General features: G+C 38.5%; 1 protein-coding gene across 6 annotated transcripts in view; it reads right to left on the bottom strand.

Moving 5' to 3' along the window:
* TENM2 (teneurin transmembrane protein 2) overlaps nt 1-25,755 on the bottom strand; it is a 681,089-nt gene that overhangs the window by 217,903 nt on the left and 437,431 nt on the right. For 4 of the 6 annotated variants that reach the window (XM_061456391.1, XM_061456390.1, XM_061456392.1 and 1 more), the window contains one exon: nt 18,799-19,008. The exons of the other annotated variants lie outside the window; for them this stretch is intronic. In XM_061456391.1, coding sequence (XP_061312375.1) covers nt 18,799-19,008 — 210 coding nt within the window. The remainder of the gene's footprint in view (nt 1-18,798; nt 19,009-25,755) is intronic. 6 annotated transcript variants of the gene reach the window in all.

Genomic DNA, 25,755 nt, shown 5'->3' with positions numbered 1-25,755 from the left:
CACAGTTGAAGTGTTCTATAATTCTACTAGTTCCTGAATAGTCTGGTTTGTTAAAATAGGCAATATTTAAATTCTAAATTAATATTAGAGAGTATTTCTCTGTCTATATGAGTCCCTATTTAATAATAGGATATTGACAATTAAGATTTATGGCATCTGTAAAGTACCTATTTTAGTAGTAAGAGTTGGATAATAATGTGTATTTTTATAAGACACTAATCTAAGACCAAAAAAGCCTTTGTACTTGAAATCTTTCCCAGTTGGCTACAGCAATCTCTTTAAGTCACTGTAAAGACTCTCTCCATTTACCAAACATGATACTCGGCTAATGTTGTACTGCACTTTGGCAGGAGATACACGCAGGTTGCACTTACAATACCAGGAAGCTGTACATCACTTTTATGAAAACGAGGCACTTCAGAAACATTAATGCATTTCAAGCAAAAGGTGTCAGTGTTCTGTAGAAGTGACCTCAGCCAGCCCTCTTCCTAGAGGGATGGGGATGTTCAGCTGCGGCTGCTCACAGCGGCTCACTTTGAGCCAAGACAGAGCTGACTTGTGCTGCCAAATGAAGGCAATATTTTGCCCGTAAGTCTCAGCACTGGTGAATAATCAAAAGAAAAGGCTCTCAAATGTAGGCATCATTACTGAGACACTGAGAAGCAGAGGCCTTTTGGAAAAACCTGGATCTGAGGCTTGCTGCTTGTCAGCACCTAGAAAGGCTTGTCAGCACCAGTGATTAACCTGAACGCATCTCCATGCTGCGCTCTCCCAGCTCCGGGTCAGGTAGGAGCAGGGGCGGAGCAGGAACTGTGCCAACCTGCCCTTTGAATCGGGTTTGTCTTTCTGCATGCTGAGGGGAATAGCATAAGGGTCATGTTAATAAAATGAACCGGGATAGATCCAACTAAATGAGGAAATAAAGCTATCCAGCCCTACACATTACAGCTCACATTCTTCATTTCAGACAATGTAAGCATTCAAATTTAAGTGTTAAAACTTAGTTTCTTTAAGCAAAATACTGAACAGTCTGTAATCTGTTCTCTTTATGTAAGTGTAATGGATGTGAGAACACAATATGATTCCTGCTATCATCTAACTTGATTTTCTGTGTGCTGGTCATGGGGCTGGAGTGTTGCATCACACATTCCCGCATCTTGCTTGGATCTTGCCCCCCTCAGTTCAATGGCTCTGAAGTGCTGCTTCCTAACTGGAAGTGTTCTTGTAAGATCTGATAACCTACGTAATATATATACACCAAACGGCTGTTCAGCAACATCTGCACAGGTTTCAAATGACTGTCACACTTCAAAACATAAGTGAAGAACTCATGAAAGGTTATATAAAGGGATTTCCATGTCCACAGTTTAACAGAACTTAAAAAACCCACCTCACTTTTGCAGAATAGAAATTCACTGAAAGTGGGGTTAGGCCGAATAAATGGATCAGTTTACCTTTTGAAAGAAAGAACAGGTTCCTGTTCTTCCTACTTGCTTTCAAATGGTTGACTTCCATAATGCACACTGTACATATGATTTGGATTTCCATACCTTAACATCCTTCCTCAGATTTAAACATTACCTCCTCAGATACAAGCTCTGCCCTGGGCTTGAATTAAATTAGAATTACTTTTGAGGCAGAAAACCAAGGAACTTTCTTAAAAGTTTCTTAAATTGTCCTAGCAGCAATGTTAGAGCTTTTGCTGCTGCCAGAGAGACACTGGATAGATTAAAAATCACAGGAATTAAACTGAAAACATGACATTTTCAGAAATTACATTTCCAAAAGTTAGCATAAGATGCCCTTCTTTTCCTGAGATGATTCCAGGGGAAAATGAGTTGCATTAGCTAATCCAAAATCTTATCTAATGCACAACAGCAATTCCTTCCAAAATAAATGTTACACATCTGCAATTACAGCGAACAGGGATGATAAAAAGTAGCCTCAGTGATTAATGGCAATTTAAGACCAAGCAATGTAAGTGATTTTTAAAACTATACCCTGTAATGATACTTGAACAATGCTATTCCTCTGTATACTTATGTTTGGATCTAGCCTATGCCAAAACACATTTCAGGAATTTTGAAGTACAGCAAAACCAGAAAAACATTAGTTTCTACCTGCAAAAATTACCCAAACCCACAGGAAGATCTCTTAGCTGTTTCTTACTGAAAAATTGATCTTCCAGAACATCAGCACTGCTTCTTGCAGCCCGGATCCTATCCCCAGCTCTGCAGGCACAGAAACATTTCCAGTATGCAAGTGGTGTGATGTACTGCTTTCCTTTCCTTCAAAGAAATGAATTCTAATCATGCGGGTGAGCTTCCACGCTCTGTGTGAAAGCCGGGATTTGCTCTCTAAAGCAGATAGATAGTACGTTTTCTCAGAGCATGGGGCTGGTGTGCAAGGAATGCTTTGTTTGAAGTGCTGCATTACAGCACCTTTGTGTGCCTTTGCAGAAACTCCTTGAAACGTGGTGCAATTTGAGCAGTGCAGCACGACTGACCCCTTCAAACCGACTGCCCAGCCAATGACTGCAAAACCCTCCCAACCAACCCACACCTCCATCTTACCCAGTGCTGTCTCCCAGGAAATGGTGACAGATTCTGCACGAAGCCTGGGACCTGTGCACATCAGAAATCCCTTCCTGCAGGGTTAGCAGGTGTGGGCTATGTCAAATAAATTTATTGCAGTCTGCACTAATAACGGAAATTATAGCAAACCTCGCTGAAAGTGCTCTGCATCCAGCTAATTTGAAGCTACCTTATGAGACAATAACAAGCTTCTAACAGTTTTTCCCTTTTTTAAAATACACTAATTATGCTTAATGTTCCCTGTCGCATTAGCTTTCATGGTAATTATATTTCAAAACTTTTGCAATTAGGGTACAGTTAATATTGTGGAATATTGCAATTATTTTTCATTGTGACACCTCTATTGAAAACTGGTGGCATAATGATCACATTGTTCAGCTAAATCAGAACTGTAGAAATATGGCAAATGAACCAATTATACATTATTATTTCTAATTACAGATAATGCCCTTTTCCTTGCTTTCGTCCAGAAGAATTTCTCAAATACCCAGACTCTTCCTAATTTAAAAAAAAACCGAAGTAACTGATTTCTCCACTTTCATTTTCTTTCATACAGATAGTAATGTGTATGCACAGCATGCACATTATATAACACATACGTGTATGGGGACATGAACGCATACAGAGATAACCTACAGTTGATACAAGTTCAGTCAATGCTAGCTATAAATGTAAATGCTACTATGTTGTACTCACTCTGTGTAAGGATTTTACTCAGATTGATCGTTGGAGGTAACTTCCAATGCTTTACAAATGCACCCTCCACACCTTTTATAATTCAGCCCTATATTCCCCCCCTAAAATTTCTAAGAACTAATTGTTACAAATTGAGGTTCACTCCTGGGTTTTGAAGAGGCTGCTTGCAACTAAGCCATTCTATCATGCGGTAAACCACAACGTTATTACACAGGAGTACACTCTGAGAAACACAGTGGAGGAGTCTGAAAGGAACTGCTAAAACAAAGCAGCCAGACAGGTAGGAGACATTCTAAGCATTTGCAATACTTTAGCAATTCAGAGAGTAATTACCATTTACCAACGTTTACATTATTCGTATGGAATTTTAATCAAAGCTCACCTAATTAAGTTTTCATTTAAACCACAGTGAACCAGTGATAAATAAATCAACTATCAAATCAGTGACTTCAAACAGAGAAGACCTTTACCAAAAACGCTGGCTTGCCAAACCCTACCATCTGTACGCTTCCCAGCTACCACACTAATGAATTTCAAGGTTATATTAGCAAATGTAAGATATAATTTCTAGCCAACATCAGATAACAGAAACAAAACATCCAGAAGATGTCACACAATTTCTGGCACAAAAATATCTGATACATGACTCCTTCCTCCCCTCAATAAGGAACAAAATAAGATTAAAGCAGAACTCCTCCAAAGATTATTTCAGGCAGAAATCTGAAAATTACAAATCTCAGCTTATTCAATAGCATTGAGTAATGTTTTTTAAGAGTAAAGCCTCATTTGGTAACCTAACAATGAGCATGTTTTCAAGATGAACTGTAACTATCTCCTCTGACCCTCTTGAAACTCTAAAAGCTGATTTAAGTGATTAAATGACAGCTGCAAGTCCTGAGAAATCTGACACAAAATATAATCCTTAAGAATGCCCCGAAGTCCTGCTATCGCTAATGTCTCACTCAGCACCCACGTTTCCATCATTTCTTGGCTTGTATTAATGGATTTGTGTGTGTGTGTGTGTGTGTGTGTATATTTAGTTTATGTGACTTTATTTTTTTGGACATAGTATTTTTCATCCAATTTTTGTTTCCATTAATTTAGACATTCAGTCTTCACCATCTGCTGAGCACTGACAAAATACAGGACAAGTAAACTGCACAGCAGAGCATTTTACTCCCCCTCTGGGTATCACCAGTGAATACCGTAGAGGTACAGGTATACCAAATGGGAAGGAAAGCATGTCTCACAGGGATTATGTGCATGTTCCATATGAAAATCACCTATAAACTACATAGGTCTCCAGGGTGGATATGGGCAATAACCAAACACATCTAGCAACATAAATACCTATTATATAATAACTACTGAAATATTAATAATAGCAAAATATTACAATAACCTTGAAATAGTTTATCAAAGGTGTTATAAATAGTGGCTAGTGGTTTAAAAACAGAGATTGAATTATTTTCCTCATGAAAAACAAGCAGTAAATATTCAAAATAAATAGCTTTCTTTTCCTAAGCTCATGCCCACATGTGAGATCATATTTGAGAATCAACTCATCTTCACACATACTCTTAAATGGCAAATTCAACAGTGAGATCATTTTAACACAGTAACCATTCTACAGGATGCGCTTCACATTTTTTGTTTTCTATGGAATAATTCTGTCCAACTCTTTCAAATTTTTCTGTGACATTGCTGGTCAAAGTCTTAAGGTAATGATCACCTTAAAAAGGGCTGTAAGCTTTTGAAGATCTATGGAATAAAGACAGTATTTCTGTGTACCTATTAATTGCTAACTCATTCCCTCCACATGTAGCATGTCTATTGGATCAGTTTTCTGAAGCAGGGAAACATGTAACCATAAGGTATTGATTACCCTGTTCTTCACAATGATCATTCTCTGCATTGCACAGTAATATTTGCTTTACTGACAGCTGTCACAGTATTCCATTAAGATCCCCAGGGGATACAAAATATACACTTCATTGTGTGACAGGCTGGGTAATGTAATGTTGGAACGCAGAGATGCCCTTCCAAAACGTGTGAGTAATTTTCACATGTGAAATTCCATTGCTCTCACAAAAGAAACTTGGATATTCCAAGTTTAATTAGGAATCCACTGCTATTTTAATTTGCTTCATTACACAATGTTCTTTTTTTTGTTTGTTTTAATCAGATGTGTGTTGTGTTCGCAAGTGGAAAAGCAGTTTTATTGCCTGAAATCTTTACTAGGCAGTTTTAATTCCATACAAATTCCTCATGAATTGGTTAGCCCAGTAATGCCTATGTGAGGCATAACAATTTTCTACAGTGACACAGCAGAGCTATATGTTGCTTTGAGCCACTGATATTTAAATCCTCATAAAGCGAGTAGCAATGGTATTTTTGGAGCTCTTCTAGTACTCAGAAAAAGCAACCTACCTTTATTATCATTGAAAGCAACAGCATTATATTTCTTTTACTTGTCTCATCTTTGTGAAATTAATTTTTTTTCCTGGTGATTTAATTTTTATCAATATTGAATCTCGAATGTCTCACGAAAAGGATTCAGCTGAGATAAATGGAATTGCAGGAACCTCAAGTTTGATTCTAAATTCAGAAACTTCTTCACACTACTGTCTCTATCTCTTGACTGAATATATAATGTTTGCAGTGGACCAGCCAATAAATCACTTCTATTTTAAGCTTGATTATCTACTCTTTCTTAAACCCTGTAAGTAAGATTTTAACACTTTCAGCTAAAGAACTGTGGCATAAATATTTCTGCAAAAATCCTAAGGTTTACATCCAGACAACATGAAAACTATCCATATTCTGATATGGATCACTTGTAAAGTAGAAGTGGGTTTAATATCCTTACTTCAAGTTGCTTAGCAGTGAAAATTCTGCTACAGAGCACTGTCTTTTGCTGGTTTACATTCTGTAGTTGTGAAATGGAGATCACCACAGGAAAAAGTGCCAAAAGTAGCATTAGGCATTGAGTTAGTGGCTCAAACAACATTTAAGAACAAATAAGAGCAGGAGAACGGTTTCGTTATCTGAATTTTGATGAATAGGGTACAAATAAGGAATCCTTAGAGAGCCTTTAACTATCATCCAATAATACAGATTAATACAAAGCAGCTAGGGGAGCAGTAAGAAAATACCTTGGGTTTAGTTTTATGAAGCCTGTTAAAGCAGGCAGATTTGTGTCACAGGTTGTTCTGGGTTTAAGCAGTTTGCTGTATGTCTGCTCCAAACATTCTCCATTGCTGTGATTTTACTCATGGGAATACTTAGCAGTGTTCACATATTGCTATTATACTATTAAATTAACCATGTCTCATGTCTTCAGTAGGTTTCAAAGTGCAACTTGAAGGTGGAGAAAGCAACAACTCTTACGAAAATACATCTGTACTTTCAGAACTTGGCAATTTCTGTAAGTACTTGGTGGCCTGGCAAGCTGAGAATCCCGCTCTCATGGTTGTGTTGCCTTGGAAGTACTAACTGCTTCCCATCTATGGCACTTGCCCTCTATTTGCTTGTCTAACAGTTGCTTGGATGGAAGACTAACAGGAGAGATACAGAGAGGTTCTGGTGTTGGGAAAAGCGGCGTTTAGAAAAACTGTACAATAGAAAACGCTCTTTTTTTCTCTTTATTTCCATTTTATTTTTCTGTTCTTTAATAACACTCTGCCTAAACCAAACTGAAATGATACATTTTCTCTACAGTCTTCTCAAACTTTTTAGCTGCTTTCTCGTAAAACCACCTGAGAGCACTTTCTGGGAATTAGGAATAATTAAACTGCAGAGTTTTTGCATAGAGTGAAACCTAATGGTAATAGTTCTGTAGATCCTTTTAATATAATTCAGCATGATAGAGCATTAATCCCTGAAAAGAACCAACGACAATGTACTTTTTTGTTAATCAAATGAACCTAATGAATTGGTTATTAAAAAAAAGCTCCAAATTAAGATTCCCAGAAAGACAATAAAGTATTTCATGTATATATTTAAGCAAATGAATAAAACCCACAACATAACCCCAAACCACATGCATCCTCCCCTCACCCTCAAAACCTAGCAAAGCCCAACCACCTAAAGGAATAAATGTCAGACCAGCTATCCAGAAACTGAATCTGGGCCTGCAAACCCCTTGGGAATTTGGAAATTTAAATTGAATCTGACTATCATACGAAGGAAATACTATTCTACAAACTGACTACTACTATCCTATGAAGAAACTACTGAGTGCAAAGGCTGCTTATCGAGCAGGATCCACCAGTACCAACTTTCTCAGAGAAATTTAAGCATTAAAAAGCTGCCATCATTTGAACCAAACTTGACTGAACAGTGTAACTTCTGTATTACCCAGAAAAGTCCACGACTGTTGGGGTTCTAGGTCTCAATGAGCAATGGCTGTAGCTTCCCAGAATAAAGCTGCCATGATAAAGAGCTGTAAAACTGTACCAGTAGCTTTATGACAACAGGATATTAATGGAAATTGCTCCAAAAAAAAGAAAACGAAACAAGACTTTCTAATGCATGTTTCTGGCATGGCCTCAGAGGAACTGAAGAATCTAGAATGTGGAATCAAGAACGTGGAATCTTTCCAACTGTCGACAATAAAAAAGAAAAGAAAAATTCAGAAGAACTGGTCTGTGGCTGGAAAACAAGGGAAGAAGTAAATTTGGTGGCCATCTACGTGCTTCTGATGACAGCTTCTAGTGGTCTGTATTATGCAATGTTTTTCTGTAGATGATTTGGCAGAAGTGGCTGTGCTACCTGTGCAGATGGACTGGGCTTTAGCTGCTGACAGAACACTTATGAAATTGTGGTTTCTAGCCAGTCTCTTGAGATGTTTCCTCAGATTAGTTTTATAAGTACAGTCCCTCACCAGCCATTCTGCATTACCAGAACCACCAATTCTCAGCCTTACACACATCAGTATCCATAATCTCATCATGCTTTGAAGTCAGTCTCAGATCAGAAGCTCAGCCTTGGAAATTCCTCCTTTCCTTCAGGCAGTCTGGTTTTCTCCGGGACCTCTTCTTCAGCTGCACAGGGCTCTCACAAGTATAACTGACCAGCTTTACCATGCCTTGATTTTAGAATAAATAGCTATTCTTTAACTGGTTTCTGCCTAGTGCCTGCTTCAGACCACAAAGAGATAAACTATTCATGAATATCTAATTAAATTATGCTACACTTTATCTGAAAAAGATAGAGGAGAAAGGGGAAGAGATTTGGAAAATGCAGAAACAATAATTATTTCATTTCTGAAATGCTGAACCATTTCAGCTGGAAGATTTTTAAGCAAATATTTCCATGTTTCATTTTAAGGATTTGGATCTTTTTTTTTTTTCTTTTGCCAACATTGAAAGAGAAAAGGTAGATAAGCAAAAAGGCTGAAACTTAGAATGGGAAAAACCTCCAACAAGCCACATTTTGCGTCAGAATGTAGTAGTCTAACCAAGTTTGCAAATGGAAGAAGTCCAAATTTCTTCTTTCATTCCACACAAGCCTTACCAACTACCTTTTCTTGGGGAGTTTGACTTCACGTTACTCCCTTTTGCTTTCATGGCAACGTTTCAGCTACACTGGAAATGAAGGTGCCAGGGGTTGATGAAACCTGTACTGAAGGGTCACTAAGGATTTATAGGTACTTTCAAACTATCCCAGTCCCAATCCTCATTCTCAGCGCTTGATGGAATTATTCAAAGCTATCATTTACCACTTGAGCTCTAACTCCCCAAACTCCCTTCTCTTGACTTCATAAATTATGTTTCAGAAACTTGGAGCTCACAAACTTACAAAGATTTTACACCTTTTCATGTTTGTTAGTCCCTAGAATTGACAGATTTGTGTCAAGTGAAACACTTATCCACCTGTTTGTGAGAACAAATATTAACAAAGATGCTCAAACACTGTTTCATTAGGCAGAACATTTCATGCTTCGTTACATAGCTAAGGAGCTAGCCTGGTGTCTGGTGTGCAAAATTCCTACTGATTCCAGTAGAAAAAGTGATTTGTAAACCCCAAAATAATTACCATGGCCTATATGTGACAGATTCAACCAATTCAGTGTGCAGTATTAAAGTCTGCATTTCTGAGATCTCCCCAAATCATGTGAAATTTGCAGTTGGGACTTCCCATTTTAATATATACTAACAACTGTCCCCCAGGTTTGGAGATTCAACACCAAGAAGGATCTTTCAAAATAGCAAGGTCATAAATCTTTTTCTTAGGGAGTCCTGAGACGTTACTGAACTTTTCTGTTATTACAAATGGAATTCCTAGGGCATTGCAGCTGACGGTAAGCCAGTGCCCCTCTGGCACGTTTTGAAAGATCTAGCAGGACAGTAAGAGTACCTGGCTTTTAGGGTTTTGGTATATACAGGCTTCTAAACCTACACATTGCTTTTTATCATTTATAAAAGGTCATTCTTATTTTCTAGAGATTTCTAGTTATTGCTCCTGAATTAACAGAGCACCAAGGACAAGGAGTCTGCTCCAAATAATACAACTTCCCCACTAAGTTATCATTTTGATGATAACTATTTCCTTTTGATTTACTAGGGTTTTGGTTTTGGTTGTTTGTTTTTTTTTTAGATCCAGATAAGTACCAGCTATCACTGCAATCATAAAGATACTGTTATGTTTCTGCTTCTATGTAAGCATTTATTTATTTATTTCACAAATCATTAGACCTGACCTGAATAAAAGGAGAGGAAAAGCTCAATTACTGAAAATCACACTGTAACAGGCCTATGATAGCCAACATAAATGCATTAAATTGAAAGGAACTATTGTAAAGGAGTGACATGTAAGGCAATACCTTGGTGGGGTGAGGCAGGGACTGAAGAGGAGCTGAATGACAAATAGCACCCTACGCAGATAGAAAAGGTCACTGCAATAAAAGCAACCTAGGGAACTGGCTGCAAGTGCAGCAGTGCTACAGACTGGAAGAAAACACAGAGTCCAAACAAACGGAACAGAGCAAGAGATGAAATTTCATTCAGGTGTGAATGCCACATATTGAGCTGCGGAAACATTTGGAGAGCTGACAAAAGGGAACAGGATTCCCTCTATGCCTTGATGCCAAGTTATCAGAAAAAGTAAGCATTTACTCAGGCCAGTAATTAACTTTTACAAACAGTCAAAGACCTCGCCTTTTCTGTGTAAGAATCTATCAGGAAAATAAATGACATGTATTTGTAATGTAATAAAAGGCAATAGTTTGTTTGATTAGCTTATATGAGAAAAAAATAACCCCTCATTTGGAGCTTTAGTATGTAGTTGTTATAAACAACATAGGAATTACAACCAACAAACTGGAACTGATCAGTTCAAGACTTGCAAACTCCTTTGGTTCCTGAATCTTTAGAGTCGCATAGTGTCAGCTATATACACAGGCAACATTAGGACAGACGTGATGAAAGTAAAATGCACCGCCCCAGACAGAAGCTGAAATAGAATCATAGAATCATAGAATAGTTAGGGTTGGAAAGGACCTTAAGATCATCAAGTTCCAAGCCCCCTGCCATAGGCAGGGACACCTCACACTAAGTCATGTCACCCAAGGCTTCGTCCAACCTGGCCTTGAACACTGCCAGGGATGGAGCAGTCACAACTTCCCTGGGCAACCCATTCCAGTGCCTCATACTTCCATTACATTTCCACTGCAACTGTGGCTGTACAAGGTTGATAAAGTTGAAATTGTAAGAAAAACAAAGTCCTGGTCTACAAAAGCACGCATCAGCAAAACCCAGCAAAAGATGCAGTGATGCAAGCAAAGGAGTCATTTTTACAATATGGTTTAATGCACTTGAGGAGCTGGATTAGGAAGTAACAGGACAGCGTATTTTGCTTGGATGAGCTGTACTTTCAGCGGATGCTATATGTGCAAACCCTTTTAGTGTACATACTCCCAGAGGGCAACAGGGCTGCTTCAGGTACACAGAAAGAGAAAAATATTCGGAGTAAAATGACAGAGTTCAGATTTCTTTCTGTTTAGAAGGGATATGAAAGACATGCATGGGAGAACTGTCAGGCAAAGAGTCATGAGACCATGAGAATAATTAATAACCACTGAGTTATAACCACAATAGTTTCTCCAGCGATGCGGTGAGCTCCCCATGTCCTGTAGCTTTTAGGATATGACTGAACATCTTCTAAAGGAAAAAAATAATCTTGACTTCTATTTATTGAATCGTGCTTTGAATGAAGATAAACTCAGTTTCTAGAGATGTTAATGTGATTAACAGATGACATATTTACAGATTTGGCTGATAAGATGCTAATATTTGTAAGCATATTAGAAATAGGTATTCTATAACTGTAAATCTAGTCAAGTAATTCTGTAACTAGGAATAATAATTAAGCATTAGATAAATGCATGATTTATCATTTAAATACAGCAGAAATGTTTGGCTTTGTTTTGTCAAAATCAGGAAATCCGTAAGACGAAATATACTGACTCAGACGAAAGGTGTCTGCTCACCTTCGAGTGCTTGTAACAGCACTCACTTGGATTTATAGGGAGAAAGAAAGAAGTTCTGACACTTTTTGTTACTACAAACCCACAGAACTTCCTGTGTTTAAATACTGCAAATAATTCTGAAAAAAAATATATCCTACATTTTAGGTTCCCAATTTTTTATGGCTCACGTATGCTTGACTCTTCACTTTGAATCAGCTACCAATTCCTGTTGAAATCCCAAATCCCAGTTAAAAACAGGAAATGTTTCCTAACTGTTGCTTTTCCATATAAACAGCAGCTGAATCTCCTACAGAATTTGTTAGGATTATGTCATTGCCAATGAAAACAGAGATTAAAAACTGTACCAAAAGACAAAACTATTAGAAAGCCTGAGAAATTCTTTCCACACTTTCAGCACGACCTGAAGCAGCGAGCATTAGCAAGAACAGGTTTAGAGCTTTTCTGCTTATAATCATTACATCCCCAGCACCTTCCAGTTTTCCAGCAAGGTACCAAGTCTGGACACCCATTTCTTGACACAACATCTAATAGGGCAATAGCATCCAATCTTTAAGTCTCCAAAGTATGACATTTGTTAGTGATCTACAACTAGCTGCTAGGAGACAAAGTAAGGATTGGGAATAAGAAATAGCAGGGCCTGATTGGCTGTAGTAACTAAGCGGTTTCCCAACCATTATGGTAGATATCAGAACGCAGCAGAGTAACAGCTGGAGATACAGACCTATGGAAAGTTAATACTGCAGCTACTTTGCTGAGCTGCTGTTATTGCTACAGAAGCTTCCAGTTCAGTATATTTCCAAGCCTTAAACTAAAATGATGTAAAAGCAGCTAAGAAAAAACTCTCCAGCTCTCAAAACCATGCTGAGCTTAAGAAAAATACAGAAATAACTGAACTTGAATCTGTTCTCAATTTTATAGCTTTTTGTAATGCATTACCATTCTTGTTACCAAGGAACCTTCTGTTTGAGATTTGTTTGTCTGTTACAATTATGAATTCATGAATTAATAAATACAACATTTCTGCAATATCTTAATATCTAGAATCATGTCTTCTGGCTGAAATTCAGACATCTGTTGGCATCATCAACATAAGCTACAGAGACTAACAGCAATATATCAAATAATACCAGTAATAGTTGCAGCAACATGGAGCTAATGCTTTGAAAAAGTACACCCTTCAGTTTCAGTGGGAAAACATAGCTTGTGCTGTTCCCTCCATTTCTAATTCCAGTCCAAAGCTCTAAAATTAGACCTAGTGCTCAAGAGATACAACAGAATTAGAATGTGACTGGCCATTAAGGATTCAGAGAATTTAAGTATTAAAAACAAATTGGGGAAAAAATACTCTATTTAAAGACCTTGCTGCTAAATACATGCACTGTTTAAAACAGTATGTTTAGAGAGAGACTATTGCTTAAAACCTCAAAGTCTTGATACCATAAGCACTAAAACCCTGTGGGTTTTAGTTTCTATCCAGTCTTATCTACTGTAACAGAGGAATCTTTATCAGCCATTGTCACCTGCTGAAGAGAAGTCTTGCAGAAATATAGGGTGGTTTATGCTCTTCAGCTACATTAAGCATTAAGGATAGAAGCCTTCAAACTAGTTTTGCTTTCTTCTGCTTCTGGGTCAGTGCATAATAGCCATGGGTGCCAAGGTAGGAAAAAAAAAAGCCTACAGCACTGAGATACTCAGTAAGAACAACAGCGATGGTCCCAGAAACAAACATACCTAATCTACTCTTAATTTGGAAATAGAAATCCAAAAAACCAATCTGCAACTCTCTTTTGCATTGTTGCAAAATGTCATGGGAAAAAAGAAGCTTCTGCTATTTCCCTCTGAACATATTGAACAGAAAACACTGTTCCTCAACATAACTGTATACAAAGGGCTGCCTTTCAGAGGCAGATATTAGAAGATTAATAGATATTAGAAAGTATATAAAATAATTTAGAAAAACCAACCCCGGAACCTTAACTGATTTCAACTGTTGCTGAGCCAAGCGCAACTTAGCAAAGTCTGAAATGAAATATTCTGAAAGAGGTTTCAGAAAGAGAGGCTGCTGAAATCCTAACAAATGCATACAGCAGTCAGGACCAAAAGCGAAGGCGGAGAACACCAAAACTTTTCCTTCTGTTACTGTTCCTCCCTACATGACCTCAGAAGTCATGGACAGGGACCACAATAAACAAACACCAAAGTAAAACAACAGCCCTTCTCCCACCGGAAATGTAATGCGGACAAGGAGAGGAAGATTTCAATTCCAATTAAACAGTTTAGAACCAGGACTTCCAAGAGAAAAAAAAAAAATCAAAATCAAAGAAACAACAAACCCAAACCCCAAATTTCTGCAAAATTCAAAATACATATTGATCAACCATCCTATGCTAATTTTCTGTGCGAGTGGGGGGGCAAGACTTCTACTACCTGCAATGAAGCATATGAGCAAGACAAGTTTGATGGCACCATACTGACTGGATTGAGAACGAATGCCCATGGACTTGGAATCACCATGGGAAAGCGTTCCCTTCACTGCCAGTAAGTGCTCGGGAAAAAAATCAAAGCAAGCCCTGTCTTCTAAGCAGTGTCCAAACTACCCTGTGGGCAAATACTGTTACACTGAAGCAGAGCTTTGGATTATTGTCTCTGAGCCAAAAAGACATGTTAACACTGAAAAACTAGGCATGATCCCCCTTCCAGTTAAACTCCAGTAACTTCTTGGGCATCATGACAATATCTAACCTGCAGTTTAGAATTTTCCCAAAATATAAATACTCCAAAGATCATTCTGCATCTACTTTTTAAGTTTTTAGAATGGTTGAAGGTGAGGAATGCATCCAGTTACGGTTCTATTATATCGCAAACTATTGTGCAAGTAGATTTATCCTAGGTGTTCTACTCAGGTTGGAAAACAGTTTTTCTGTTAAGATTCCAAAATCTGGTTTAATAGGAATAAATCTTATATAAAAAAGTAAAGGCAAAGGTGCTGGCAACGACACTCCTTATCTTTTTTTCCCCTATGTAAGACTGAAAAACAGCCCATTGTATTATGACCGAAACCATTAAAATGGCATTCCAACAAGATGAGTCACCTTATATTGCCAGGAAGAAAACACAGGAAGAAGAAACAAACCTATTCCTCCTTCTAGCTGTAAGAAACCATCCTAGAAAATGGTGTGACAGGAACTGACCTTTTAGAAGGGAAAAATATAATCCACTAGCTTCTCATGGATGAAAGTCTCATTTCCTTCTATAATATTTGTGTTTTTCAAAACACTATCAGCAGGTGCACCAGATTTCAAAAACCTCTTGTCCTTCATCACATATAATTGTGCTGCATATTATATTAAGAAATACAAGCAGAGGAATGTAAGTGATGTGAGTTCAATTAAAACCAGCATAATATCTGTTGCATAGAAAATGATTCTGCAACTGAAATCAGGTTCTAATGAGAGAAAAAAAGGAATACATTTTCACGTATTTTTAATTACACAGACTTTCCTCAAACATGATTTTTGATAATATATTCCATTAGGTTAACATCATATTTAAAGAAAGTGCATTTTCTGATTTCATTTTAAGTCTGATTTTGAGCAATTATTGTGTCATTGTTCTGCAGTAGAAAGGTTGAATTCATTTACTGTGTGGTTATGCTAGTTATGATTGATGTCGCTTCTCCAAATGATAAACCAATCACCCCAATGATGTAATGTCATTTTAAGAGTGCTATAATCACATTTCTCTCAAAGTGGAAGCTCTGATGAGTTCTAACAAAGATTTATTGTAGATTAAAGGCCTTCATAATATCAACAATAGATTGCTCATTTGATGGAAGATTTGATTAGGTAATTTTTTTAGGCAAATGAGTTTTCCAGATATACCAAGAATGGCTCTTGTGAAGGGCACAGGGCAGTACATGTGGATGGATGACTATCACCTCATATCCAAGAAGACTCATCTTCAAGCTGTTGTGGAGCTATCCTATAATTGTTGAGGTTGAAGCAAGCTTAAGTGTACAATCAGACAAATAAGAGGACACTTATATAATGTAATCAGTATGAGACTTCTGCAAATATTTAACCCTCAGCATCTACTTTGGAGACTGTGATAGATTCGTTTAGAGAATCTAGAATCTTAAATCTAAGTATCTTCAAATCTTCCTTTTCAACCCAAGACCAAGCGCAAAATATTTAAATGTATTTACTGTCTCCCAGATGCCTGGATCTACGGTGCTAAGTTTCCACATGAATGAACCACATAAAAAGGTTAGTTTTTCCAAGTCAAGGTATATGGCACTATCTGTGGTGTTTTCTTATAAGCTCTCGAAAGGAAACATTAGAGAACTACATGAGAACACGTGAGAACTACAGAAAAGAATGACATCATTAGAAACCACTTATTACTTTCCACAGGATATATTAAGTCTAGAAGAACCTGTGCTATAGAACACTCTCAGTGGTGAGCAAGCAATTAAGCATGTGCCTACGGTCAAAAAATAAGAACCCAAACCAAAAACAACAACAAAAATCCCCTGACACCCCACGGCTGTTTCTTACAGCCTGAAAAGTCACTTATTATGACTGTTCATTAATGAAGAAAATGAGACATTTGGGGGAGAAAAATGCTAAAACATAGAATGAACAAATCAGCCATTCATATACAAATCAAAGCATATCTGAGCCTATCGAAAAGATTCATTGGATCAAGTCCACTGCAACAGGTCCAAAACAGAAAGCTTTTGAGGCTATAAAGAAACAATGACTATTTTTAAAATGAAACCTAAAGAGCTCTTCCATCAGATTTGCAGTATTGTTTTACTGTGACTTGCTTTATTTGGCTTCATGAGAAAAGCAATGCTGGTTCACCCAGCCTCCAATGGCAGCTATTAACACCAAGTACCAAGTATTCAAGTATCCTCCAAGTCTCCTTTTTAGTCCATATTCCTTGACCTTGATTTTTTTCTACTTCATAACCCTTATTGCATCTCTCCCCCATTCACTTTTCGCTTTCCCCTTTAAACCCTTATACACTGTTTGATCCACCACATCTTCTATGCAATGTTATTTCTTTTGTTCTTTATTCCTTTCTTGTCAGCATTCACCTGTTCTGAGCTCTGAGATGAAGCATGCACATCCCCAGAAACTCACTCCTGATTAGCAGTAGCCCATCACCATTACCAGTAGTGAACCAGAGTTGCTTTTTCTGTGAATATCACTTTACATTTCTCTGCCCTGAATTTCCTCTGCCACTTTATTGCCCTGTTACTTGGTCTCAAAAGGTCCTCTTGTAATTCTTTATAGTCTGATCTCATCCTTACCATACTGCCATCAGGTACTTTTCTTACCCCACCATCTTCTCCAAGTATCTTCATGTCCCATGAAAAGTCATTGGGGAGCTCCAGCTTCTACTCACTGTCTTTCAAACTGCTTATTGTGAAGGGGTCTTTCCTCTTTCCCTTTTTTCCCTTAAAGGTGTTGAGCAGCAGATTTTGTTGAGACCCATTTGAAAATACAGACCCTTTATTAACTAGATCACCCCCATTCAGGAATGGCTGACTCCTTCAAAGAACTCTTAAATGGCTAAGCTTTACAGAAGCTATACTGTCTCATCAAAGAGAGATCACATTCACTTCCCTCCCCCCACGCAATGGTTTCTACTGAGTTGCTTATTACAGATTTTGAGGTCTGCTACTCCCAAGATCCCCCTGAACCTCTTAAAAAAAAAACCCTCAAAACTGGAATCGTATTTTCCACCTTCTACGCTGTAGTAGCAAAGAAGCATGCTCAATCCCTGAATTATTATTTCTTTGTGTAATTATATTTTAACACACCTGAATGGCTGATCAGGTTAAAGGCTAATTCAGGATGGAAGGAACCCCAGGAGGTCCCTACTCCAGCCACCTGCCAAGCCAAGGGCAGCTCTGAGGTCAGATCAACTAGCTCAGGATTTTAACCAATCTGCTCATGAAAGCCTCTGAGGACAGAGCCTGCAGAGGCTCTCTGAGCAACCCGTTCCAACCCAATCCTTAGGGAAAAGGTTTTACCTTATATCCACTCTGAATCTTATGTTTCAACTTCTGCTCATTGTCTCACCCTCCCACCACGAGCGCATTTAAAGGGCACTATATGAGTGTACTGTATGCACCCACAGAGGCCAAAAGTTCCACACCACATAGTACCTCCAGAACTGTGACCTTGAGCAGATCAGGAAGTGCATATAAAATATAAACTTACAGTGTTTAGTTAAATAGACAGGAGCTGCACAACAGACATCTATGTTAAAAAAACCCAAACAACAAAAAAGGCAAAACCAGAAGGAGCTATAATGGCCTTCCTTTGTTTTGCCTGTATTTCTAAAAAGGGATTGCATCTTCATTCCTTGATTTTTGGCTGTCAAAAAGAAAAGTCAGCATCTGTTAATACTAACAAAAAAAAAAAGGAATAAAGAAAACCCTGAAAACTGCAGATGACTGAAAGCAGAGCTGCAAATGTTTTAAAATAGTGGCCTGAAAGACAAGAAGTAATTTGCAGAAAAATAGCAGTATTTTAGTTAAATGTGACATTGGGAGTACAAAATCAGACAGATTCTCAAACAAGAACAGACACAGAATGGCAGAAGCAGCACACATTTTTAGATATAGAACCTCATCACCTACAAGAGCCTATGCAGAACAAAGAACCATTCTGTGTAAACCTCACTTTTAGAAGACGCATCAAGGAGCTGGAAACTTACTTTGAAAAATAAATCCCTCTGATGAGACAAGAATACAGTAATATTTTTTATGCTGCTTGTAACACTCCGAAAACTAAGAAGCTCTCTTCAGTAAAATGAAGGAAAAACATAAATGATGTATGGTGTTTCCAAAAAATGTTCACTGCAATAAAACTGTAAGTTTTTGTTTGCCCTTTTCCATAGATGTTCTCAATTTTGTGCTGATGCAAGAACACATTTGCAATAAGGCATAAAACTGGCACAAACATGTCACAGACAAACTCCATATGTTTGCAATTTTCTTACCACTGCTGGAGGCCTGCTGTGGCCCTGAACACGCTCTTAGCAGATATGAATTAGGAGAGAACTCCTCATCAGGATTGGTGTCCATGATTTGATGGGACGTATTGCTGTCTAGCAATGGCATCTGGCAGCTAACTGGTGGAGGATTATGAGAACTGGGCAGCTGAGCAGATGGGAGAAGGCTAGACGAGGATGTAGGTGGAATGGGACGACCTGGGAAAGAGGACACAGGGATCAAAGATCAGCAATGAATGCAATGAAAAAAACCCCAAACAGCCAAGTAATTGCACTGTAACTGTCCATCGTTACACACGATTACTGCTGTGCAGAGCCACATCATCTCTTCACTGGTACAAACTTGTCCCTTTGTATCATATTCAAGGCATTGTGAGCAGCTTGGCTGCGAACTCATTCCAAAAATCTCTCCATAGCATCGGCTTGCAACCCATCAGGTGAGCAGATGCTGATGAACTGAGAGCAGCTGCAGACCACTGGATCGGGAGCACCTCTTCTGCACGGGTGCCAACACACAGAGCACCCAAATGCCCAAAGGCCCCACGCTGCATCCTCAGGTGCTGCAAAATGCAAGGGCATCAGCTACAGATTTTACCAGAAGAATTTTCACAGAAATAGGGTGGGTTTTTTTGGCTAAATCAGACCAATGGGAAAGGTGACTATAATGTGCTGATTCCTGGAATTACAGCACATGTCTGTAATCGTCTCTTAAAATAATGGTGCTGTTCTGGTTTCTTTTTTTTTTTAGTTTTTACCAGGGAAATTGCTCCAGTACAGGAATCGATCAGAGGCATGTAACAAGAACCATATGAAGGCTATCTCCAAGATAAGGATCCTCTGTACTATTGTAGATCTTTCCAAAACCCACTGACGGATGTGATAGGAAGCATAGCGGACAGCAGGACTGAAAGGGAATTATCCCATTTGAAGAAACGGGCTAAGCTGGAATATGGACTGGAAATTCTGAAGTGTTTTACTGTCATTTCTTTCTGCACTGGTGCTGTAGGGGCAGAATTTCTTGCCTCACCCACCAGACAGTTTAATTTCAGCTCTGAAACCCAGTCCTTAATGTGTACAACATACCTCAGCCCACTGTAACAACACGTTTGTGGTCAAATAAGCAAGTGGCATCCAGTCAGCAACAAAAATGTTCATACTTATTTATTCTTTACTTTTGTGGACTTCCCTCTAATGACTTTATATTAATTATAACTTTGTACCAATCTATTCCATCAAATGCACACAGATCAATACAGGTTTTGAGGGTTTTTTTGCACTGCCTATTAGAATATGACTGATTATAGAGATGAGAGGAAGAAGAGAAACATGAATTCTGATCTCTGCAAGTTTATCTAGTGCACTGGAGAAATTGTTCATGAATAATTTATACACAGGAAAATATGACCTCTGTGATACTGCTGAAGTCTGTGAGGCAGAGAGATCTGCTGCATGCTAGCGACTGATGTTAAAATGCAGCAAAACTACATAAAATGGTGCAACCTTATTTCCATCAGTCTTAAAGAAACAGTAGCAGAGCAAATACACACTGGCTTCCTCACTAGTTACATTTTCTTTTTGGGAAAGGCGAATGATTTTTTTTTAACAGGAATTTTATATGAATTGCACTAAGGTTTATACCATCAGTATGAGGCACACATCAAATTCCAAAGGACAGAAAAAAGTAAAGGAAAATTAAATAAAAAGTTCCATTCATCACACAGAAATTATACCTGGGAGCAGCACTCAACCAAAGAAGCCCAGAGAAATTAAAAACCCAGCTCCTTTCTCTGCATGGTACTAGCAAATAGCATGAACTACTTTTTTACCTTCAAAAAGTTTGAAACAAAATAAATACCTGGAGATAGACAAGGGACTATTCTGCTTATTTTATCATCATGTTTTTAGCACTGCATAGATAGATAATGTGGCATTTTAACCTCAGCTGGTAACTAAGCACCAAGCAGCCACTCACTCACTCACCCCAACAGGATGAGGGAAAGAACTGGAAAAGTGAGAAAACTTGTGGGTTGAGATAAAGACAGTTCAATAGGGAAAGCAAAACCCACACACACAAGCAAGGCAAAACAAGGAATTCACTCCTCGCTTCCCATGTTCAGCCAAAACCCCAGCCAAAACCAGCACAGATGCTAAGACTAAATGACCAAGTTACCACATAACAAAAATGGGCTTAAGCTACTTTACGGTAGTCCTCATCTACTGTCTTTTATGGTAGAGAAAATTCAATATAGATTGAATATTTCACTGTGGACTTGCGTTTACGAGGAAATAATTCTAATATTGACGATAGGAATAATTACTGTTATGATTCATGATTATGCTATTGTTACAAAATACTACAGTAAATATCCTAAATATTAAAGGAAAGTGATTGAGCAAACCCCGTTACTAATTATTCTTCTGCAATGTGTTAGAAACAAGGAAAGAGGCTGAGGTTTGAGACAACTCACACAGGAATACGACACTGCGACTATTGCATGCATTTAATTTTCAGATATTCTGGTTCTGCTTCAACATTATGAAGCTAAAAGAAGAAGATTTATAATTCACAATCTGCATTTGCTGTATCATATGGAAATATATTACTGTATCATAAAAATGTTGGACGTGAGGTTATGAGATGAAGGGAGAAAGATTTTTTCTTCTGTGCAATGTACCTATGGTATTTCAGGGAAACTTAGGAACAATTTTGCAGAATACTTCAAGAGAAATGAAAAAAGCCAAGAATTCTTTTGCCAGGAAGGCTAATCACATTGATACCTTCATGAAACAATACAGCCCAAATCCCTGAAGACAAGGTAAAACATCTAATTGCTATAGGTCTGTTCGTAGCTTAGAGGAAACAGAAGGTAACAAGTTGTTAAAACATTGCATTCTTTTGGTGGGAAGTTGGCTCCTGAGGAAGATGTGTCCATAAGCACATGTTAATCAACAACTGTAGATGTCTGCGAGTCACAAACCCTATTGCTGATCTGTCCTGTGCTTGGATTTCCTAATAACCTGCTAAATCTGATTAAAACTTTTCTTGCGGTTGGGGAACTCCTGATCTTTCTGTCAAGATGATTTTTGACACCTTGTAAACATTAAACTCCCACGACAGCCTTTTCCTGTACTGTAGCGGGGCTCCAGACAGAGCTGCTCTCTGTACGGCTTTCCACCCCAGCCCCTGAAACACATGGAATGGCTGAAGACAAGCAACCTTTTGTAAAACCTGTTGGGGAGCCAGCTGAAAAATTACCAGCGAGGAACAGAGAGAGACACTTTAGCTCTGTTGCCTTAGGAAATGAATCCAAAGGGTAACTATCCGCAGTACCACAGTCAAGAGAATGGCTGTGAAAGTACCAAAGAGAATTGAATGGACTGCAGTTAGGCTATAAAAAGCATGATAAATGCAATTTATTTGTTACTATATACTCTTAAATTAGAAATAATGGGTTCAATTTGTAGTGTTGAATACTAATATCTTGGTCACACAAATTCAATGTGCCATTTAAAATAACAGACTAAGCTTTCCAGGTTTCAGAAACCTGAGCTTCCTGCCAGACCCTTTAATGTATATGTAGATACTTTAACAGTCGTCGTATTGTGACACCTCCCATCTCTTGAAATGATTCTAAATTTCCATCACTTCACAATGGGACTTGCAATCCCTGCAGTATTATAGAACATACTGTCAATTCTACTACACTGCTGGTTTTGAAAGTTAAATCCATAATGCAAATAGGAGTATATACAATTTTTGTCTGCTTTTCTTCAAACATGACTTTTGTCTAGCTGTGCATTGACAGAAACCCTGTGTAGTGGTATTTATTTCCACTGACAGCAACAATGTAAATGTGTAATATACCCACAGAAATTTAACCACATACACATGCTATAAAGGAAAACCAAAGTCTTCAAGCTGATATATTACAATTCAGTAGTAAAAGTTAATACTAGTTCTTCCTTCCAGTATCTGTTCATAGGCATGTTCATACTGCATATGCTCATGCATGGCAATAAATTGTACAGATACTGAATAAAATACTTGTAGGGCAGTCTAGAACAACAAAAGCTTTTCCTTTTCTTCCTGCCTCCTTCATGGCTTTCTCCTGACATATAATTTATCTTACTACTTAGAGTGAAGGAAGAAACTTGGTAACTCTCCTTCAGGAGGGCATTCTGATCCGAGATAGCTTTGGGCAACCATGCCACACAGCATCTCAGTCTGCAAGGGTCTTTCTTATGATCTTATCACTTATATTCCATTTCCCCCCTAAGATTTTGTAGCAGACAGCATCGACTTACTAGTTCAGCTTGTATTTTTTTTTGTTTTTACCAAAGTCACATCTTTTTTCATCAGCCCAGGAGCCTTTATGAAACCATTCCTCAATTACTGCTACACTCCCAAGTCCCTAAGGCTTAAAATCTGCTGTAGAATTGACATTTAAAAATCAAGCCAGGCTTGTAGCTGGTAATGATGCCACAGCTCTGCCACCATCTTCAGGAGGACACCCACAAAAGCTGAGGATGCAGATCATACATCGGTGTGAGAAATTCCTATAATCTCCTTGTTAAGGGCAGCTTCATAACCAGGCAGAGGTACAACAAGGAACAAGCTTACCAGCGGAGCCTGCCATGTGTGGTCATGGAATAACGTGGCAATGGGGTGACAGAGAAGAAGGTGTCAAGCCCAGACACTTGTGAAACAGCTAAGAAGAGCTCTGTTCACCTTAATCACAATAACACATTTGGAAAGAGATGCTCCAGTTGCTGTTAGCCTGAAAGACCCCAACTCATCACAGGAAAAAAAAAAAAGCAATAAAAAAAGGACTGTCTGCAATCACTGCTAGCATTAATATACATAAATAAGAGACACAATCAAAGAAGAGAAGCAAGCTGCTTATCAGTTCCTGAAGGATTCTTGAGACACACCTTCCATACCCTTTCCCTTCCTGTTCCTGCAAAGGACCTATGGAGTTCTGTGGGTGAATAAAGCCCCTGTGCGTGTGAAACCCTGGCCTCTATACTCCACCATGGTGCACGACAGGAAGCAGGGAACAAACGTGACAAAACCACCCGGAATTTAAGAGTTTTGATGTATGAGCAGTCCCTGTGTAAATATGCATTACAAAACTGTATCTTGAAGAGCTGCTAAGTAACCTTTCAGCTAAGTGTAATATAGTATAGTATTGCTACCTAGCAACAACACATAAGAAATATAATTGTATATGTTTATATGAATATTCATATATTTCAATATATTTGCCCACACACATTTAAACAGATATACAAAATATCCAAAAAAGAACATTATTTTAAGCATTCTGAAGGACCAATCCAGACACCTCAAATAGCCATTTTGCCATTAACTTTGGTAGGGGGAAGATCACAACATGTATGTCGCCAGCCCACCCTCCTAAGTTAACCATTTCTATGTAAAAACTTCCATCATTAGAAAACACCTGAAACCTAGAGGTTGTAAATACAGATTCCAAAGCTTATTGTACCTGCAATGGAATTCTCCAGGTTTTTTGCAGCAGGAGAATCTCACTTCTAAGGTTAGCACGTGTAGCGATTATTTGTGTAGATTGTTCAACCCCACACATCTTCAGTATGTCTCACTGAGTTCATCTACCAAACCAGCATATCTTCATTGATAAATTGCAGTTATGAAGGCATCTTCCTATGTGTAGAGGCTTTTATAAGCAAATCAAGTTTCAAGAGCTTTAAACAGCTGGTAATCTTCATAATCAAGAGGATAGAACTATTTTGTACTTCTCTAAGTTAGGACACCTACTATTCATATAGAAAATCAACATAAATAATCTCATAGCAGCCTTCCAATATCTGAAGGGGGCTTACAAGGATGCCAGAGAGGACAAGGGGTGATGGGTTCAAACTGAAACAGGGGAAGCTCAGGTTAGATCTAAGGCAGAAGCTCTTCCCTGTGAGGGTGCTGAGGCGCTGGCACAGGGTGCCCAGAGAAGCTGTGGCTGCCCCATCCCTGGCAGTGTTCAAGGCCAGGTTGGACACAGGGGCTTGGAGTAAGCTGCTCTAGTGGAAGGTGTCCCTGCCCATGGCAGGGGTTGGAACTGGATGAGCTTAAGGTCCTTTCCAACCCAAACCATTCTATGACCTGGAATACCTACAGTTAGCCACATGTATCGCTATCAGTAAAATCACTTATGCCTGTTCTATAGCTTTGGTCAAGAGGACCAGGAGTCAAACAAGATAAACACAAGCCAAAACCTCAGTGTGCAATCCCCAACACATCAGACTGCAGAAAGAAGGGAAACTTTAAAATAACTTTTTCTTGGTGTGTTGTTTTTTTTTAATAGCTGTTTGGAAGCTGGAGTAGCATTCAAGGATTAGTGCAGGAAGCTGGGACGTAAAAAGTGAAAGGAGATGAGATGTAACTGATGCCATCAGGACAGAAACTGTAAAGCACTTAATTGGCGATTAAGATTTTGACATTTACTGATTGAAACTGATACTCATGTTACACCAATACAAAGTATAGAACCGTGTAGAAAGGAGTCCCATAAAATTATGTTAGTGACTTAAACGATGGGCATCACCATTAACAGCAGTTGCTGTGTTGCTCATATTACTAAAATTACAGAAGGAAAGCTAAGTAATGGCACTGGGTGGACATTAACTAGAGATGATAAAAGAGAAGGATCAGATATCCTCCTCCTCTGCTCCCTGACTTCAGGAAACAGCTGGAAAGCTAAATGGAATCAGTACAGGAAGACAGGCGGGACCCTGCTGTCAGGGGTAGTGCACACTGCCCTCCTCCCACAGCACACAACACATTCTCACCACATTTCCAAGTCAGCCCAGCTGAAGCACCTACACTGTCAGCAATGTGAAGTTCACTTAAGGAGTGAGAAGTGTTGGTAAATGTGTCAGGAAACAACTAATAACGTAAGATGCATGTTTTTG

The sequence above is a fragment of the Pezoporus flaviventris genome, unplaced genomic scaffold, assembly GCF_033815535.1.
Source record: "Pezoporus flaviventris isolate CSIRO_AGI_PZ_B2104156 unplaced genomic scaffold, CSIRO_AGI_Pfla_v1 ptg000023l, whole genome shotgun sequence".
NCBI lineage: Eukaryota > Metazoa > Chordata > Aves > Psittaciformes > Psittacidae > Pezoporus > Pezoporus flaviventris.
This window is presented reverse-complemented; position numbering and strand designations above follow the sequence as displayed.